The sequence below is a fragment of the Archocentrus centrarchus genome, chromosome 22 (assembly GCF_007364275.1).
Source record: "Archocentrus centrarchus isolate MPI-CPG fArcCen1 chromosome 22, fArcCen1, whole genome shotgun sequence".
Taxonomy (NCBI): domain Eukaryota; kingdom Metazoa; phylum Chordata; class Actinopteri; order Cichliformes; family Cichlidae; genus Archocentrus; species Archocentrus centrarchus.
Window position 1 is genome coordinate 1,905,279 of NC_044367.1, and position 20,615 is coordinate 1,925,893.

A 20,615-nucleotide genomic window follows, 5' to 3' on the forward strand; every position below is an offset into this window, starting at 1 on the left:
AGAGGTCTTTTAATTAACGGATTTGTTAATTTTCTATTCAACTTGACAGTGATGAATGGGGATGCAGTTGCTGCCCGTCTCAGCCTCGGCTGTAGAGCAGACAGAACTGCCTAGGAGGCCTCTGGGTACCATCATCACACTATGAAGCCATATTTATGCATGAAGAGTTTTTTTTTTTTAACCCATTGCGAGTCAGAATCCCTGCATTTATTGGAGCTTTGTCCATGTAAAAAAAAAAAAAAAAAAAAACCCACTAGATGTGGCTTGCACTCTGTAATGAGCCTGTGTGGAAGCCAGACAGGGCTGTGAAGTAAACACAGTTAAACAATGGCCACATTTTGTGTGAACAAAGCAACATTTGTTACTGCTGTTTGCCTACAAAGGAAGTAGTGATTACTTATTGTTATCTTGGCTAGTTACCAGTTTAAGCTTATCACGCAGTGTTTTCAAGTGACTCTTAGTGCTTAAAATGTAAATGACCCATTTTATTTCTTGTTGTTACCTGTTCATTCTAAACAAAAAGTCAAAAAACATTTAAATATTAAAACTTATGTCTCAAATATCAACTCTGTCTCCAGCAAATGAAACTGTTTAGTAATTTGCACCAGCACATTTATTTGGGAAAAACATAATGATTGATGAACAGCATTTAAATGTAAAATATAGCCGTAATAAAGGCTACCCTCTTTACCTTCTTTGGAGCATCTTAAGAATCAAAATAAAAGCAAAGTAAAATTGAGTCTAATTTTACATGTAGGCAATATTTGTTAATATGAAGTAAAACATACATCATTTAACTGCACGTACAGAATGATGCTACGATAACTGCTGATTCCATTACTTCTGTTCTTTAAGGTGCACTTTACCCTGACTTTCAGTGACTTTGTCATATGTATGATAACATAAATCTAGTACTGTAGGTTTCTTCCATCTTTTGGGGAACAAACAGCATAGTACCAGTACTAATAGTAAAGCTGCAGCAGACAACTATAGTCAAGCTGCTTTTGTGTGGAGTTTGTATGGTCTCCCTGTGCCTGCCCTGGCTTCCTCCCACAGTACAAAGGCTCAGTGGTTAATTGGTGATTCTAAACCGGCCATAGGTGTGGATGTGAGTGTGTGTGCTTGTCTCGCTTTCTGTGTGGGCTTGATGGACTGGCGACCCGTCCAGGGTGTACCCTGCCTCGTGCCCTATGACACCTGGGAGAGGCTCTAGCAGCCCCGTAGCCCTAAGCTGGAAAATCAGTTAAGAAAATGGATGGAGTTTACTGCACCATACCTTAATAATTAATCAAATATTTTTCTTTTTTACTGTTTTCCTGTGTTTTAAATAGTCTTTGAATTATGTACAGCTGACCTTTTAAAGGCATTTTACAAATAAACTTGCCGACTCTACTCTCGTGCCAGAAATCCTTCTGCTGTTGTCCTACTGAATTAAAATCTTCAAATGTAAAAATAAATACATTTCATATTCATTATCGATACTTCCTTTGTTGCTGCCAAACACGTTTTGCATTACGAATAATAAAGGGTAGGCCCAAAGCAGCAGAGCCACATGTCATATTGGCTCCCGTGCAATTTATCCATTGTGATATGGCAGCCATTCATCTTTTAAATGCTCTCTCATGATTTCCTTTGTGCATGCAGAGCTGGAGGTGACCTTGAAAAGAGACCATGTGGCGTATTCTGATGATAATTTATTCTCACATACAAGAAACTGTCTCGCTAACATGATTTTCTTCATGCTTTGTGCCGTCTACACTCACTGGAAACTTTCACAGCAGCAGCAAATGTAATCGCGTTTAAAAGAATCCTTCACAGGATTTATAGGCCCATGCAAATTTTGGATACACACATATTTTCTTGAAGATTTAAGCATGATTCAGAGTGAAACTCACCCCTTTTGTGACCCAAATACAGGTCTTATTTCAGCATGTATATTCATAGCCGCCGAGCACAAACCTATAAACAAACCCATTTAAAAGGTGCAATAAACCGGTTTACAAAGCAACACTGTTCATGTTTCCCTGTAAATGCATCACAGAATCATATCCAGAGACTAAGTCTAAATCTGCAGCAGACTGATTTATTTCATCCATGAAAAGCACCACAATCACAGAAAATTAATCTAAGCTCCAATTTTAAAATATAAGACATGCAAATGACTTTTGTCTCAGTTTTCGCTGTCCTTAATATTTCACTTGAGGGTGTGACAAAAATAGTAACACAGTCATTGTCCCAGCAGTCGGGCCAGTTATCAAGCTCTTTTTCTGGGAGCCCTCCTTACAGGGCTTTGACTGACACACACCCGCACACACACAGATGTGGCACACTCCGTTTTAATGCATATTAATGAAGTTAAACGGCCCGCTACAGAGAGGAGACAATGGAGCAGAGGAAGGCTGGTTGTGAGCACAAAGCCGTGGGCTCAGGGGAAGCAGAACAGGTGCAGCTTCACGCGGAAGTGACGGGTTCATCAGTGAAGGATGGACTCTGCTAAAGCACAAGATGATCATTTTTATTCGTTTATTATTAAAAGGTCACTGTTGTTGAGGCGTTACATCACTGTGTCCTAGACCTTTTTAATTTTCTGTTAATTTTTTGTTTCACTAGGTGGCACTCTTTTTTTTTTTTTGTCTCTTCAGCCACTGATATATTCCTACTCATTCAAACCAGAAAGTTATCCCTGTTGAAGCTGTAAAAGGCTTTGTAATAAAATAAACTTTTGGGATTTTTAGTCTAAGGAACAAACATTAAAACAATTCTCATACGTGCACACAGGAGGAGGCTTTGGTTGTTGCAGTCGTCCCTCTCTCCATACTGCCGATTCTAAGACTCATTCATAATGTGATTCCAATATGGGATGAGACTCTTCATTATCTAGTGTTGAGGGCAATGATTATCAACCTTAATTAGCTTATGACCCCCCCACCAAAAAAAACCCCCAAAACAAAAAACCTTCTCTGACTTTTCCTTTTCAGACTGTTTTATGTGGATTTTGACAAGACAAAGATAAAAAGAACAGAAGTAAAACAAATCATCTTATTTAATGTCATCAAAAGTGCAAAAGACCGCTGATGGAAAATCTGAACTCCTGCCACCGTTCTGCCCAATTATCCACAAATCATTCCACAATTTCAAACAAAAAGCTCAATTTATGAGTCAGGGTGAGCACCACTGAGCCTGCAAATAGACTCGCTTAATGTTTTCTGTGGCCGTGCAGGAGTTAAGTCTGAGAAAATAACCCAGAAGAACATTCCTGCTCTTCAGGAATGACAATACAAGTATGTATCATTCAGATATAAGGCAATTTGTCCACTGGTGTGACACAGACCACCTAATATTAAATGTGAAACAGGTCAGAAACATCATTCAAACTGTTTTCGCCCAGTCTGGAGTTAAAGAGCCGGAGAGAATCATTAGTCATCCATCCCACAGTCTGTTCTCTCAGTATGAGCTGCTCCCTTCAGGAGGATGGTACAGAGTTCAGCAGTGCAAAATGAATTTGTTTAATACCTTCTTTGATCCTCTATCAAGTAAAATTTTAAACAGCAGTTTAATACAAGTTGAGGATGCAAAGAGTGCACTGCAGTTCAAATCCACTCTGAGTGATGCTTCTTGGTTGTATCGATCTAAATCGGGGTTTTATGAGCTGAGCACAAACCAATATTTGGTCCAAAACTATTCAAAGCATTTAATAACAATCTAATCTTATTAATTTTACTCTTATTGAAAGCAAATTTTAAACTCAGAAATAAAAACCTGTCACATCCCAACTGTAAAATCAATAGAGTAACAGCTGATTTTTTTTTTTTTAAACCAACGGGGTAGATTACTTTCTTTTAACACAAAGACATTTCAGTGCTAATCGTTATATGATGGGAGGGGAAATGATTTCCCAGCTCAGTCACTCCCTGCTCTGCACACCCTCCTATGGGGCTACAGAGAAAATCAACTTGAACCAAACCACGCCCCCATGTTTTATTCTGGGTAACTTATCAGCGCCTGCAAGCTCAATGCTCTGCAAAGTAGACCCAGCAGGAGGAGAAAGAGGAACCCATGCTGACAAACATTCAGTCCAAAACGCCTTTTCACTTTTGTGGACGTTAAACTCAGCAGCTCTGACAGGATGGATTTCTTAGACCGCGGTTACCTGGAAGCGCGGTCTCCTTATGATTACACCTTTAATTTTTGGAATGACTACCTCGGGCTGTCGACACTTGTCGCCAAAAATAAGATCAACAGTCCGTCCTGCAGCCCCAACTCTATAACCGAGTCTCTCAAAGCGACTTTGGGGCTGGAGGATGATTCCCCGGTTTGCTCCTGCGTAATTGGGCACGCCAGGGACAACGACGGACCCTTGGACTGCTACTGCGCGGCCCCGGGCTCCCCGCCAATCTCCATCTATGATCTCAAGGAGCGCATCTCGCTTCTCAGGCCATACGAACACCTCGCTGGTGATTCGCAGGTGGGGAACAGAGATTCACCCTCGTACAAGGGAAGCTTCGCTGGCTTCGACCTGCTCACCATGGAGCGAAGACGCAAACAGACTCAGAGGGGCAAACCGGAGCCAAAAGTGTGCGTCTTTTGTCGGAATAACGGCGCACCCGAGGAGGTTTACGGCACCCATATCCTGAAGACAGCGGACGGCAGAGTCCTTTGCCCCATCCTCCGGGCATACACTTGCCCCCTCTGCAGTGCCAACGGTGACAATGCGCACACCATCAAGTACTGCCCGCTTTCTAAAGACCAGTCGAGCCAGAGAGTGGCAAAGGGAGGCAGAGCGATTGGCAAACGGCTGAAAATCTTCTAAGCGAGCAGATGAAGTTTGAGTTGCACTGTCTGAAATTACTAATATGTATGGCAGTAATTTTGCTCTGTTTCACGCACAAGACAAGTCTGGAAAAAACCGATTTGAAGAAAACAAGATTTCTTTTGTATGTCACTGCTTCATTCCTAACGATTCTGTCTCTGCTGTAACTGTGGGCACATAGTTTACACTTGGACGCACTGCGCGTAATATCACCCCCAGCACTCTTAATGACTTGGTGATTAAAAAAAATAAAAAAAATAAAAATAAAGAACCAAAGTACTGTACAGATCGACCCGTGAATGACCGCCTTCATGATATAATCAGAAGTTGCTGTGTTTCAAGTAATGCAGTGCCAGTGCAAACAGCCCAGAGTGTGCCAGCATGGCTGCTCTGGGTTCATGACTTGCCAACATAAATGAATATGCAGCACTCCTGATCTGAGGTGAATGTTTAGTCCCACAGTCCATTGGCCCATGGATGTAAGAGGTGTGCCAGGCCGTGCAAGATGCAAGTTCTGCTTCTTTATATCCTGCACATTTTGTCCTGAGAGATAAATGTTTTCTACCAAAGGAATACACTTTTGTATTGCAACTTAGCCTAAAGGTAAATTTCTGTATTGTTTATACGTCGCTGATGTCTGATATTCTTTATGTAATTTTGTGTAGATACGCATCTTACAGATTTCAACTGAATGTAAAAACACTGGAGGGGAGATCTGACTCGCCTTTCAGCTACGAACACCGCAGGTCGCTCCAAGCTCCTTCATTTCTGTCTCATAGTTAAAAAAAAAAACACACGCTGACTTGTTTTTCGCGTGGAAATCTGCACCCACGATTCTTGTAAATGTATAAACGATTTTAGCAATGAAAAGCCTGACATTCCAAAGTCTCTATCTGTCAACTAAAATGTTTTATGTACTTATTTTTACCTTATGTACCACTGGGAAATATATTGGCTGTAAATGACCTCTGAATAAACATGTAATTTGCAGTTTTCTTTGACTATATGAGACTTGAGCTTACCTGATCCGTGAGTCAGTCACTTGATTATGGTGGCTGCAGGTAGAGCCTGCAGCAGATGATGACAACATCATCTTAAGTTGTCAAAGATATGGGAAAAAATAAATGTTTTCGCAACCACGGAACCATCTGCAGTTGCCACACTGACAAGCAATGCGACGGTGCCACCTAGTGCTCAAAGCCTTGAATGTCCACAGCACAAAAAGTTTTTAAATGTTGTCACTAAATGGATACAACTGTGTGATGTATTGCAACACTATGCAAACGTGAGTCATGCATTTTTTTTCTTTTTGGATCTATGATGATTTTCTATGCACATCTTTTAAAGTCATTCCATGTTCATTATGGAGTATGTACTACAAACAATCAGGCAGTCGCACCAAATCTCTCTGATCACACTCAGATTAAGGGGAGGATATCCATCCATTTTCTTCCACTGATCCTTTTCAGGGTCACTGGGGTGTGTGGGGGTGGGAGTGCTGGAGCCTATCCCAGCTGCCATAGCAGAGGCAGGGTGCACCCTTAGTTTGCCAGCCTGTCGCAGGGTTAAGGGGAGAATATTATTGTGCTTTTCACTTCCCCCAAGGAAGTTATGTGATTGGCTCAGTTTGTCTGCCTGGACATCTTTTTGTTAGCAGGATTTGTCAAAAAGATGAAGGACAGATTTGTATGAAACTTTTGAGTTTGGATCCAGGAATTTCTGAAAGGATTCTTTACTGTTGTGTGATAGAATAAAATTGGATGTTCTGTATAATTTCTTCACAAACAGGTTAAATTGAAATAAGAAAAATTGAGAGACACTGTTTTGATGTTCTTGAGAAAATATATCCAACTAATGAATCCAGGGACTCGGGTGGTGTGGAGGGAATCTTCAGCAGTTTAGGACTTTTGTTTGTCGGTTAAGTGACAACTTTAAATATGTAATCATTAAGAAATCAATTGATTGTATTGATTTTTACCTCCACCTTATCAGCACTAATTTAAAAAAACACTCATAAAAGTCCTCTTGACTTTGGTGTTTTGAGAAAGCTGATAATATCACTGAGAATGTCTGTGTTCAACCATCCCAGCGACCCATGACAGGACAAAAACCCTGATGTGACGATTACTCACAGACCTTTAAGCTGAGAGTTTTTTTCTTTGCAAAGAAAGTGCAAAGACCTGCAGCTGGTAGGTATCTGACAGAAACCCCAACGCTTCCTGCAGTCAAATCTATAGATTTCCATAATAACTGTATCAAATTTTAAGAAAAATATCACCAGTAACATTTTTAATGTATAATTTAAATTTTTACAAATCAATCTGAACATCATATACTGATAATCCAACTACCACACTAACCACAGCTGGGACTTGGACATTAGGTTTGCACTCCTTGTAAAGCAAAGCTTCATCAGCATCCAATAGAATCTACTATCAACTGCAACTTTACCAACAATGTTACTGACAGTCTAAAGAATTAAGTAGATCAGAGACACAGAAAAGGTTTAATCTTTTAGTTTGCTATGTATCAAGAGTTCTGCTCCTCAGCGATGAAGGCCGAATGCTGTCACCTAGAGACACGATGTAGCTTATCAGTGTTTTTGTGCTGAAAGACGGTACGTATACACCCACGGCAGGCCGGCGTCCAGGCGGCATCCATTCAAATGTCTGCTCAATAACTCAAGAACTGTTCGGCCTACACTCACCAAACTTCATGGTTAGAAAGCTTATGACCAGAGCAAGGTTGGGATTGCATATGGGGTTAAAATCAAGGTCAATGATACTTAAAATAGAAAAACAGTGTGCACTCAATAACTGGGTGCTTGTCATTATCAGGATGCTGGATGCATTCTCCCAGCTGTAACAGATTTTGTTCCCAAACAGAAATTTCAGCAGCTTGTGGGACTTTTGTTTACATTTTTCATGTTGGCTGTCTTTAATGAACACTTAACATGAGCAGGAATCATAACCTTTCACTGGATCAGCTTGATGTCTCTTTTAAAGCAAATCTTAAGGCTGATTAGGCACAAACTCTGACTCATCTCTGAGTGTTAAACAGCAGGAGGGTTTTTGTGTGTCAGCAGATACTAATACCGTAGCACCTTCTTCTTCAGTGACATCTCCCACACACGCCGTCAGAGCCAGGACGGCTGAAGAACATCCGTGACTCATCAATTTGCGATCTAATTAGATCAGATACGTCTAAAGATATTCTGGAAACAGTAGCGGTATCAGGACACTGTAGAAGGGTGTGTATCTACCAAAGGTCATTCACAGCAATGCAGACGGCAGTTAAGAAAGAAGACAATCTAGAGGAAAAGTGGATAAATCATTTTTGTTAAACATCTCAAAAAGCAGTAAACCAGCAATGACTCGTGTGTCCGCTGTTCAGTTTGCAAGAAATTCATATTATTTTGATAAATGTAGTAGGCACAAATCTACCATAGATCCTTGTGTTGTAATCTGTATATTAACCTCTATAATAATTAATACATATTGTTCCCTGGACCCTTAAATGCTTTAAAAGCCTGGCTGTTAATGCTTATTCTCTGACTGGGTTGGGGAGAAGTCTTTGTTTCAAGACATTTTCATATGTTTTATCCCAGGTTTCTTTTGGAAGTGCAAGTGAGAAATGCAATGGCGCCTGCACTGGCAGCATAAAGTAAAGTAAAATACCTTTGGGCTAACAGTAACTGATTTCAATGCCATTTTGGGAGCAGATTAATAAAAATCCACCCTACCACACCTTCACTGCCTGCCAGGGCTGAGAGAGAATCTCAAAACCAAGCTGCTCTGTCTTCACTGCAGCAGTCTGCTATTGGCCTGGTGAATGCTGACAGCACTGATGTTTCTCTGTGGTGGAGGGGGGGGAGCAACCTGACTCTATAAAAGCACTGGATCTGCAGCATCACTGAACTGGTGCAGTGCAAAACGCTCGCTCACCCACACCGATGGTGTGCAGAACAAGGGGGACATAAAAAAAAACCTTCTGAAACTGAAACATACATTTCCTTTTCTAAAACAAACAAAAAATCCACAACAAAAAGTCATCATGAGCTACGATTCCTTCTACTCCATCCGCCGCCCTTGGGACAGCTACAAAGGCTCCCGAACCACCACCAAATCTTCCATGTCTTCCTCTTTCTACTCTTCTTCACGAGCTCCTCCATCTGGGAAGAGGATACTAAGAATGTCCTCCTCTTCCCTCCCAGATGGATCTCAAAGGATGGACCTGGCTCAGGCCAGCTCTCTAAACACAGAGCTGCTGGGCCTGCGCTCACAGGAGAGGGCACAGCTTGTGGATCTGAATGACCGATTCGCCACCTACATCGAGAAGGTGAGGCACCTGGAGCTGCAGAACCGAGCCCTGCTGGCTGAGCTAGATGCGCTAAAGAGGCGGCAGAACGACCCATCCCGTCTGCAAGGACTCTATGAAGGAGAGGCGCGGAGTTTGAGGGCCATGATCGACTCAGAGAACGGGGAGAAGATGAGGATGGAGGCGGAGAGGGACTACCTCCGTGATGTGTATGAGCAGATGAAGGAGCGCTATGAGGAGGAGGCGAGGCGGCGTATGGATGCTGAGGAGGCCCTGCAGGGGGCTAAAGAGGAGGCGAGCAGGGCTGTGGTCTACAACTGTGATGCAGAAGCCACTGTGGCCTCCCTGTGTGATGAGATGGTGTTCCTAAAGAAAGTCTTTGCAGAGGAGCAAGCAGAGCTGCAGGCCCAGCTGCAGGTGGCTAACATCAGCATAGATGTGGAGGTGTCCCGGCCTGACCTGTCCACCGCGCTGCGAGACATCAGGGCTCAATACGAGCGGCTGGCACACAAGAACATGCAGGCCGCCGAGGAGTGGTACCAGAGCAAGTTTGCAAGTGTGGCGGAGATGGCCAGCAAAAACAACGAGGCCGTACACGCCATCCGAGAGGAGACCATGGAGTACCGGAGACTGCTTCAGTCCCGCTCCTCGGAGATTGAGGCCCTTCGGAATGTCATCGACTCCCTGAATAAACAACTGGAGGATCTGGAAGAAACGCAGGCGAAGGAGGTTGCAAAGTACCAGGTGAGGCAAAGAACCAGGGAAATTAGGGCCAATTGGATTTTGGCCTGCACAGGGGGAATGTAGCTTGTGGCCAGCCTTATTCTCCAAAACGCATTTTAGTTTCTTCTTCCTTTGGCTATTTTTAGAGCCTTTCTTCTGAAACAGTGCAACAGAAAGACGGTGTTACAGTTACAGGGTCAACTAGTGCAGCTAAAATTAAAGGAGACTCTCAGAAAGCAGAGAAACAGAAAGAAGAAAGAACGTTTCTTTCATCTACAAAATGACATGTACGTGTATTCTTAGCAGCAACTAACCTTCCTCATGCTCTGCTGCTCAGCAGGAAATAATGGCAGGCTCACAGCACAGGTGAAAATCTGCAAGGTTAAAGTCAGAATAAAATGAATGGGAGAGCACGTCAAAGCTGCAAACACACACAAAGCACAAAAAGCTCTTGTTTATCATTTCCCTGTTTTAAACAAATTGTTAGTAACTGTGACATTTGAACTGAACTGAACTGTTTTTGTTTGTTTGTTTTATAGGTGAGGATAAGTGAACTGGAGCGGGACATTGCTGAAGCTAAGCAGGAGATGGCGCGCTACCTGAGAGAGTACCAAGACCTTCTCAATGTGAAGATGGCCCTTGACATTGAAATTGCAGCGTACAGGTGAGACACAGGCTCATATACACCAACACTGTTTCTCTTAATATTGCTTTTTCCCCCCTTACTTCAACTACATACATATTCAGACATAAACAGTAACAATCTGTTCTCCTTTACTTCACAGGAAACTCCTGGAGGGGGAGGAGATTCGTCTGGCGTACCCTTCCCTTCCTGCTCTAAATTAAAAACCTAAATCCCACCAATCCGGGCATAAATCTAAATTTTCCCTTCCCGTTCATCTTTGAACTGAACATCCTGAGAATCCCTCCATAACATGACCTCTCTCCCTCCCTCATTTCTTTAACACTCTTCCCTTCCCTTTTCCCCTCTTTCCCCACAAAATTCATTTAATCTTCCCAAAACCAAACTGCAAACCGAAGCTCATCTTTCTCAAGACCGCTGTGCCCTTGTGCTAAACAAGAGGTCCACCAGAAGTCCCCCTTCTTCTACACACATTGACACCACACATCAAATAGAAGGCAAACTGCAAAGGGCAGAGTGGCTGCACTGCATTAGTTACATAGACGTGCCGGACAACAACGTTGTTTTGGCGGAGTTCCTCTCTGCCAGACACATATGAAGTCCAAGAGGTAGAGTTAACCATTTGACCCCTTCTGAACCCTCACTGTGCAAACACCTGACCAATTGTTTGTGATTGAGGATTAAAAAAACACTCCTACAACTCTCAATGCTTGGATTTCCTCTGTGTTTGAGCCGACTTTCCACACGGAACTCTTCCAACCAATTACTGTCCTGCATCCCTGGTTTTGTAGTAGTAGTCGTAGTAGTCAGTGAACCAGTAACCTTAAAAATTTCTTTTCATTACGTTAGAGACCCATTTGTGTCCTTTTTAGTTCGTCTTCCTCTGCATTGACGTCTACAAGCTGTAAGCAGCAAATCAGAGTGAATTTGGGTCTTCCTGCTTTTCAGTAAAACCCTTCTGGACATTTAAATGCTGTGGAAGACTAATTGTTACTGGTTCCTCCTTATGATCATGCAGTGTGTCTCTGAGCCTGTCTACACTAAATTTCTTTTGTCCTGTAAGTTCATTCACAGCTAAACATTGAAACTGAAAGATAATTGCAGGAGCTCCTTGTTGTGTGTCTGCTGATCGTAGATCTACACGGTGCTTTACATCTGTGAAAGTAATACAAAGTCTGCACCATTACACTTGGTGTACCTGTAACAGCCGGCAACAAGCTGAATAAACATATAACACACCTGCAGCACGTTTCAGATGTTTTTGGCTTCATTTCACACCCATAAGGATATTTAGGGCATGAAAAGCTGAGGCACACACTCTGATCAATTACAGCCTCACTTTAGCCCCAGATGCAAGTTAATGCTTATTTGTTCAGAGGGTAACTTAGCAGTTGAATGACACCTTCTAATGTCCAAAATAGATTTTAAAAACAGACCAAAACTCATATATTGTTTAGGCTCATTGGTTGAAGTGTTAATGCCATTTCAAGGACATTTTACTTTGTGGAATTTTACTCTTTGACTCTAATCAGTTCACAACAATTTACTGAGCTAAACATCATTCATTAGTGACAGAAATGTGCCCAAAATAATGCCTCGTTCAGTTCTATTTTAGGTTTCATAAAAAAATGAAAGACATACTGTGAAACTGAAAAGATTTACACGAAGGTTTTCAGTTTTAAGGAAACCAAACAGAAACTGCAACTACCATTTGTTACCTGACAGCAGGTGTTTTTTTCATCTGTGTCACACTTTAGGCCACATTCTGCCAAAGTTCTCTTTACTTACAGCTCTCAATGTCACCCACCAACACACAGCGCACTGCACCATTTCCCATTCTTCCATGTTCCCGGTTCCCGGCTGATATATTGCCTCAGCAGGATCATCAGTCACCAGGATGTCACCGGGCATCCTGCTGCTAAGCTCTGAAAAAGCCACAATACGCATAGTTTTTAAAATGCAGCAAAAACTGTGAGTGGGACTCTATAATTTAAGCATCTGTTTGGAACATTAAACATTTCATGCACTTCACTCGGTGAACCAAAACAAACCCCGATGATTTTAAAGTGGAAGAATCAGAGAGGAGGAACATTAAACAGCCAATATTTAAGTTTATCATCAATCTGTTTCTATCTGAAGAGGAAATCAGTGGCAGGGTGTACAGAGGTGATTACCATCATATCATGAAGACAACATGTGTATCAAATAATACGCCTTTGAGCCTGCATCTCTTCCTGGGCTCTGATTATGTGTATAATGGTTTCAGTGGCTTCTAAAGTGAATTGGCTCTGAAATATTAAGTCTGCAGAAAGCACTACTTTGGTGTTTTTACCTGATACTATTTTTCAGTTCATGCAAATTTACATTTTCATTAAACTATTTAAATGTAACAAGCCGGTGGTCTCTTATGTGAAAACATTTATGAGGAAGTTAAACTTACAAAATGTGAAATTAATACAAATGAATAAAATAATATAAAATATTTTCACAGATGGCATTTAGCTATATAGATAACTGACAATAGCTTATTTTGTACCTACCTAATTTACTCACCAGTACTATATACGCTGTACTACAATATTACAAGAGTAAACGAGACTTCGACGGTGAAAACTCTGCTTGTAAACCTCCATGAAGAGAAGTCCCTGCTACAAACGCCTCTCGCTGACCTCCAGGTGTCAGTAAACTGTGCGCAACTCAGTCTTTGCTAATCACTTCCGCTGGTCACAGGGCAACAAAATGGCTGCCGCGTTATGTCGATAACATTTATACCTCAATGTTAACCCAGACCGCAGGTGCTTTTTATTAAACGTCACATTTAGCGACTAGGAATCGCCGCCTGTTACCACATTTCGACGCTGACATGTTCCAGGTGCTCGGCGGGAGGAGCGTCCCGGCGGCCCGGCTCTTAGCGCCCAGGAGCGCCGTGCTCGTGGAGGCTGTCCGGGGCCGAAAGTCCCGCACCGACCCGGTAGCCAAGTCCAAAGAGGGGCGAATTAAAGTGCCTCCCCCGGTCGATCCAGTGGAGATGGTGGTTCTCAAGGAGAGATACACGGAGTACCAGCTGATCATGAGTGCGCTCCGGTACGTGTTGTTTCACCGAACAAATGAAGTTGCAGCTTTTTAAACCATTTCTCCAACATTACTTCAAACACTTAATAATTAATGTAAGTTTCCTTGTAACATTAATTATTGCGTAATTGCACAGTTCATTTTAAACCTACCTACTGGCTGTAGCTCAGTAGGTAGAGCAGGTCACCTACTGATCGGAAGGTCAGGGGTTCGATTCCTGGCTACTCCAGGCTACATGCCAATGTATCCTTGGGCAAGATACTTAACCCCAAGTTGCTCTCCGACCGTTCCATCGGAGTGTGAATGTGTGTGGATGGTATATAATTAAAAAGCACTTAGCTTAGTAAACATGGAAGTGCTTGTATGAATGGGTGTGCATGGGTAAATGTAAAAAACGTGTTGTATAAGCGCTTTGAGTGCTCTGACTGAGTAGAAAAGCGCTATATAAGAACTAGTCCATTTACCATTTACACACCATTCTGTGACTAAGGCTGCTTCATAAACATAAAAACATAAATGCTTTGTGTGATGCTTGGTTTCAGCTGATTGTCCTCTTTTAAAGACTATAAATTATATGTTTAGATTTGGAGTCAGCACACAGGTGTGACTGGAATAGTTAGTTTTCTCTGCGTTTGTCAGTTTGGAGTTTAAGGAGGAGGTTCTGCGAAAGAAGTACGAGGAGGAGACAGGCTCGCAGGCGGAGGAGAGAGTGAGGCAGGAGGCGGAGGAGCACCGTTCCCTGATGGCCTGGAACAATGAGGAGAACCTGCGCATGCTCAAAGCCAGGTGAGCAGACTAAATGAAAGCAGAATGACAAGAAATCTCTTTTTGTGTCTTATTTCCATGCGTGGGATTTGCAGAATGGAATTTGTCTTATTCTAAAAGTGATTTGGGATATCCTTTCAGAATCCTGAGGGTTCAGCAGGAAGCAGAGGAAGCTCAGCGTAAGAAGATCGAAGCTGCCATTCAGCGGGAACAGGAACAGCAAGAATTCATCAAAGAAAAAGAGAGGGAGATTTTGCAGTTGCAGGTGGGGATTGCTCCAAGCGTTGCTGCCTCCAAATACTGATCCCGATCCGCTGACGTAAACTGATGTTTGCTTTCATCTTCTTACAGGAGGAAGTAAAGAACTTCATCACTGTGGAGAACTTGGATCAGCGAATTGAGGAGGCACTGGACAATCCAAAGAATTACAACTTTGCTGTTGACAAAGAAGGGAGAGTAGTCAAACAGACAGCGCTGCAGTGAAACGACTGGTCGATCTGTGAGTGGAAGGACGACTTCGTTCTGTTGCGGCCCGGACTGTGATCTGGCTTCAGTGGTCTAACTCGCTCTGGAGTTTTAAAACCTTGAAACTGAGAAATGATTTTGAAATTTCCAGTGTGGCACGAGAAAGCCTGCTCACGCCCGGACCTGACAGTGTCCCCGTCATGTGCCATCACCACAACGTGTAAATCATTACTGGCATTTGTCTTGATTTGTAGAGTAAATTAATGTAAACAGTGTTGAAGCTTTTTGAACAGTTTAGGATAAAAATGATATAAGAACTGGACTTCATTTTTCTTATTCATTTTGGAGGCTAAGGACAGCTGCACCTACATGGTCAGTATCTGGTTATGTCGGCCACATGATGATAACTGAGCCATGGCTCTTTATGTTGAACCATGGTATTAAAATGCCTTGTGGGTACCTTGACTGTGCATGACATTTAATCTGATCCCAGTATGCAAATCAGTTAACATCACAGGCCTGAGGAAGTAAAGTTGCTATTAGGACTCTATTGTTTTTAATCAGTTAAAAATTTCATTAAAATGTATACATTAAAATAAGTTAAAACAGTCATTGGCTGTACTGTATGTGAACTTATGCTAATGTGGGTACTGACACCCTAAAGGCCCAAAACCCTGAACTATATAAGTACCATCTGAGGTACAAAGTATCGATAATTCAACTTAGCTCTACATTTCCAGGCAGCTTCATCACTATGGTGATGCACACATTTCAGTCATTGTAGTCCAGTAAAATAATCAGTGTGATTTTACAATGATGCATTCTGCATAATGAGTACTTTCACTTTTAGGAATTTGTATATTTTAATGCATCTACTTTTGTACTCCACTGATTTCAAAAACAACTGAATGTATTTCAGCAGGGTGATCTTGCTACTTTTATTTCTGAGTACTTGTAGTATTCCACCACTAGTGTAAGAAGTTAGGTGGTAAATACATTTGCAACTACTAAGATTTGATCACATGTAAATTTTCCAACCTTGAAATTGTCTCTGTTTGTTCTGACACGCACTGTGCCTTAACCTGATAAATGATGTGGGTACAATGGTTTCCAAAACTGAATGACAGCTGCTTGGAAATTGGAATAGCTTTTCATTTACAACATGGCATCAGATTGTGGGAATCTAGTCTCTAAAACATGCTAAATAGATAATATTGAGGCTCATTTATTTTATGCTTTCTATTCAGAGTATGTGCAGATTGGCCTAGACAGAGAAGACATACCTACAGAATTAAAAACATCTGCCTTAAAGGGTAGGTGGTGTGTTTGTCTATACACTATTACAGTGGGAGATGCTCATTAGGGGTGTGGTGGGAAAAGAATCAATAGTATCACAATATTGTGTGGCTATATTGTATCGATACAGGAACGCGAAATATCTATTTATCGATATTTTATTAAACATATTAAAATATTCTGGGAATATTACTAACAAGAGGGCTCATCACCATACTGAGATAACATTAGCCGAGCAAACTTACATTAAATCGGCTCAACCAAAAAAAACCATCCAACACTGGACACGCTTGGCTTGACAAAGCTGCTCCTAATTCAGAGCAAGCTAATGGCTCAGTCACACAAATAAAAATAGGACCTCCTTCCATCTCAGAAAAACAAAACAAACCCAAACTGTGGCCGCCTGGTGACTGACTGGAATTTATGGTGACTAAATGTTTGCCCTGAGCTTGAGGGTGTTGCACACTCACGACCACTTTTGATCACAGGGCGATTACACGGGTCACCTGATGGGGGGTAACCTTTCTGCAAACAGTTGCAGTCTGACTTGGACTAAGAGCAATCCCTCTCAGAGAGACGGTCAAAGGTTTTCAAATAATTGCCATCTCATTGCCCTGCTCCCGGAGAGGGAACGAGTATTGTTTTTGGTCTGTCTGTCTATTTGTTAACAATATTACAGCAAAACTACCAATCTGATTCATACCAATCTGATTCACCTGATTTCATTTTTGCCACAATTGGGTCAAGGTCAGAGGTCAGGTTTTCTGAAAATCTTGTGAATATGATAATTTGAGAATGATGCCACTGGAGATGTTCAAATTCACACCATTAGATGCATCTACTAAAAATCTTGGATGAGTTTCAATCTCAGTGACCTTCACCTCAAGGTAAAGGTCAAAGGAAAATTATAGGCATGGACAAAAGGACCTATGTGTCATTCAGTGGACAACGACGCGTTTGTGAGATGGACAATGTTCAAATCAGCTAAAACTTTTTTCTGGGGGCAGGATTTGTTGTTTATAAATGCAGATATATTGCCAACATGTTGCCATCAGTCTGCATGAGTCTTTGTCAATGAGCTTAACTTGAGGGGACATGACTCAAATGGCTGCCAGCTGGCTGTATTCTGGTGTGAATTTCTTTTAAGTTTAATCTTCTGTTTGTGTAGACAGCAACTGATATGCGATTTTCAATGATTTAATTGCTTTATTATCAGAAACAGATTGCATGATAATTGCCAGCTTGGCCCCATTCAATTGCAGACTGATGTCAGACTGATAGCAGACTGACTCCATCTTATGGCAACATCAGTGGCAGATTTTAGTGACAGTACACTTGACAATCTCATTTTGCAGCAAATGAATGAGATAACTTTATCTTACTGACAGTTTAACTTTGAGGACACAATTTGTAGTTGCAAAAATTCTCAATAATATATTGTGAGTGACGTATCGTGTGGTGTCTGGTGATTCCCATCTCTAATGCTCATGAAACATGGACACATTTTCAAATAGTGAAGTTTGCACAAGTAACCCCTGTGAAGCTCAGGCTTCCGACTGCTTTAAAGTTTCACTTTGTGACTGCTTTTGGCTCCTCGACACCAAATTAGCACGAAAGATGGCCAGTGACTCCTAGATCACTTTATTACATTTTTGCCCTAATTGGGTCAAAGTCAAGGTTAAAAAAAAAAGAAAAAAAAAGAGAAGAAATCCAGAAAAAAAAAAATCTGATTTTGTACAGGGCCAAGAACTAGTGCCAAACGGAGTGCCATCTGGTATAATCAGAGTGAAAAGAGGTGAATGAAAAGAAACAGTGCACCATGGGAGCCCCCCAGCAGACTAGGCCTATAGCAGCAAAACTAAGGGATGGTTCAGGGTCCCCTGATCCAGCCCTAACTATAAGCTTTATCATAAAGGATATTTTAAGCCTAATCTTAAAAATAGAGAGGGTGTCTGTCTCCCGAATCCAAACTGGGAGCTGGTTCCACAGAAGAGGGGCCTGAAAGCTGAAGGCTCTGCCTCCCATTCTACTCTTAAGTATCCGAGGAACCACAAGTAAGCCAGCAGTCTGAGAGCGAAGTGCTCTGTTGGGGTGATACGGGACTATGAGGTCTTTGAGATAAGATGGTGCCTGATTATTCAAGACCTTGTATGTGAGGAGAAGGATTTTAAATTCTATTCTAGATTTAACAGGGAGCCAATGAAGAGAAGCCAATATGGGAGAAATATGCTCTCTCTTTCTAGTCCCTGTCAGTACTCTAGCTGCAGCATTTTGGATCAGCTGAAGGCTTTTCAGGGAGCTTTTAGGACAGCCTGATAATAATGAATTACAATAGTCCACCCTAGAAGTAATAAATGCATGAATGAGCTTTTCAGCATCACTCTGAGAAAGGATGTTCCTAATTTTAGAAATATTGCACAAATGCAAAAAAGCGGTCCTGCATATTTGTTTAATATGTGCATTGAAGGACATATCCTGGTCAAAAATGACTCCAAGATTTCTCACAGTGTTACTGGAGGCCAAAGTAATGCCATCCAGAGTAAGTATCTGGTTCGACACCATGTTTCTAAGATTTGTGGGGCCGAGTACAAGAATTTCAGTTTTATCTGAATTTAGAAGCAGGAAATTAGAGGTCATCCAGGCCTTAAAGTCTTTAAGACATTCCTGCAGTTTAACTAATTGATGTGTGTCATCTGGCTTCATTGATAGATAAAGCTGAGTATCATCTGCATAACAATGAAAATTTATGCAATGCTTTCTAATAATACTGCCTAAGGGAAGCATGTATAATGTAAATAAAATTGGTCCTAGCACAGAACCCTGTGGAACTCCATAATTAACCTTAGTGTGTGAAGAAGACTCCCCATTTACATGAACAAATTGGAGTCTATGAGATAAATATGATTCAAACCACTGCAGTGCAGTACCTTTAATACCTATAGCAAGCTCTAATCTCTGTAATAAAATGTTATGGTCAACAGTATCAAAGCTGCACTGAGGTCCAACAGGACAAGAACAGAGATGAGTCCACTGTCAGAGGCTCTAAGAAGATCATTTGTAACCTTCACTAATGCTGTTTCTGTACTGTGATGAATTCTGAAACCTGACTGAAACTCTTCAAATAAACCGTTCCTCTGCAGATGATCAGTTAGCTGTTTTACAACTACTCTTTCAAGGATCTTTGAGAGAAAAGGAAGGTTGGAGATTGGCCTATAATTAGCTAAGACAGCTGGGTCAGTGATGGCTTTTTAAGTAGAGGTTTAATTACAGCCACCTTGAAGGCCTGTGGTACATAGCCAACTAATAAAGACTGATTGATCATTTTTAAGATTGAAGCATCGATAATTGGAAAGACTTCTTTGAACAGTCTAGTAGGAATGGGATCTAATAAACATGTTGCTGGTTTGGAGGAAGTAACTATTGAAGTTAACTCTGAAAGATCAACTGGAGCAAAAGAGTCTAAACAAATACCAGCAGTGCTGAAAGCAGCCGAACATGAAGAATAATCTTTGAGATGGTTATGAATAATTTTTTCTCTAATGTCTAAAATTTTATTTGTATAGAAATCCATGAAGTCACTGCTAGTTAAAGTGAAAATAGTCTGTCACTTTATGCTGCAACCCTCTAGGTGGCACCCAACTCTGTACAGTGGCCTTTCTGATTACTCAATAGAACATCAACCAGCTTATGTATGACAATGAGCTGCTGAACCGGTGTAATCTCCTTCTGTTAGGCCAGGTGTGCAGGTAGATGAGATGATGATCACAGACAAAAACCTGAAGAGAAACTTGAGCAGCCTGCAGCAGCTTAGGCAAGAAAAGGCCATCAATAACAAGAAATGTAAATGCAGGGTACACCCTTTATTATTTGGTAAAAGTCAATTTGAAAAACTAGAGGATTTTCCTTGTGATTAATTTGAATTTGTAGTCCTCGTGTTGCATTCACAAAGTATACAAAATGATGAGGAAGTAATGCATCTATATCCATTCATCCCCTTTGAATAGTCATTTTCAGACCAAGTCTCCACAATATCACACATAATAATCTGTTATCCTTTTTAGGCAGAAACTTTCTATGGTTCCACCTGCTTTTGTGCAATCCTTATTTCTGTATTCCTATTTTATATTACACTGTAAGCTGAATATTTCTGTGGTGTTGTTTATTGGTGTACAAAACAAGTTATTTGAACTTTAGGAAGCTGTGATGAGCATTTTTCTGTATTTTGTCACATTATAGAGACCATTAAGTGATGAAATAATAACATTTGGGGCTTCTTACAAATAGCTGCAATCTAGTACTACTGCTATCATAGCTGGTGCAGTGTTGTGCACACAGTTGATGTGATTCATAAATGAGGGTAACAGGATTGTCCTACTGTGGCAGGAAAGCCTGAGATTAGCAGCGGACTGATTTGAACTCTGGGTTTAGCAGCACACAACTGACCACTGGTTTGAAAGCTCTGTCCCAGTCAGCACACCAGATTTTCTTTTAATTTAACCAAGCAATCAAACTCGTTTATAGTGC

At 41.4% G+C, this 20,615-nt stretch overlaps 3 protein-coding genes across 3 annotated transcripts; all 3 read left to right on the plus strand.

Annotated features, from left to right (window-relative positions):
* The first annotated feature begins 3,997 nt into the window (after positions 1 to 3,997).
* On the plus strand, positions 3,998 to 5,922 carry LOC115772213 (nanos homolog 1-like). Its single transcript, XM_030718253.1, has one exon. It carries the CDS (start codon positions 4,127 to 4,129, stop codon positions 4,808 to 4,810), a length of 684 nt encoding a protein of 227 aa, XP_030574113.1. The 5' UTR covers positions 3,998 to 4,126; the 3' UTR covers positions 4,811 to 5,922.
* A 2,818-nt stretch (positions 5,923 to 8,740) lies between these two features.
* neff2 (neuronal intermediate filament family member 2) lies at positions 8,741 to 11,349 on the plus strand. Its single transcript, XM_030718252.1, has 3 exons — positions 8,741 to 9,871; positions 10,390 to 10,514; positions 10,636 to 11,349. Exons 1-3 carry the CDS (start codon positions 8,864 to 8,866, stop codon positions 10,694 to 10,696), a joined length of 1,194 nt encoding a protein of 397 aa, XP_030574112.1. The 5' UTR covers positions 8,741 to 8,863; the 3' UTR covers positions 10,697 to 11,349.
* A 1,864-nt stretch (positions 11,350 to 13,213) lies between these two features.
* On the plus strand, positions 13,214 to 16,004 carry mrps26 (mitochondrial ribosomal protein S26). Its single transcript, XM_030719026.1, has 4 exons — positions 13,214 to 13,577; positions 14,205 to 14,351; positions 14,472 to 14,595; positions 14,682 to 16,004. Exons 1-4 carry the CDS (start codon positions 13,357 to 13,359, stop codon positions 14,811 to 14,813), a joined length of 624 nt encoding a protein of 207 aa, XP_030574886.1. The 5' UTR covers positions 13,214 to 13,356; the 3' UTR covers positions 14,814 to 16,004.
* The last annotated feature ends 4,611 nt before the right edge of the window (positions 16,005 to 20,615 follow it).

Bases quoted from the DNA above. Each gene is read 5' to 3' on its own strand.
- LOC115772213 (XM_030718253.1), top strand. From the start codon at position 4,127: ATGGATTTCTTAGACCGCGGTTACCTGGAAGCGCGGTCTCCTTATGAT.
- neff2 (XM_030718252.1), top strand. From the start codon at position 8,864: ATGAGCTACGATTCCTTCTACTCCATCCGCCGCCCTTGGGACAGCTAC. The intron at 9,872-10,389 runs GTGAGGCAAAGA...TTTGTTTTATAG, and splicing joins AGGAGGTTGCAAAGTACCAG to GTGAGGATAAGTGAACTGGA. The intron at 10,515-10,635 runs GTGAGACACAGG...TTTACTTCACAG, and splicing joins ATTGAAATTGCAGCGTACAG to GAAACTCCTGGAGGGGGAGG.
- mrps26 (XM_030719026.1), top strand. From the start codon at position 13,357: ATGTTCCAGGTGCTCGGCGGGAGGAGCGTCCCGGCGGCCCGGCTCTTA. The intron at 13,578-14,204 runs GTACGTGTTGTT...TGCGTTTGTCAG, and splicing joins CTGATCATGAGTGCGCTCCG to TTTGGAGTTTAAGGAGGAGG. The intron at 14,596-14,681 runs GTGGGGATTGCT...ATCTTCTTACAG, and splicing joins GGGAGATTTTGCAGTTGCAG to GAGGAAGTAAAGAACTTCAT.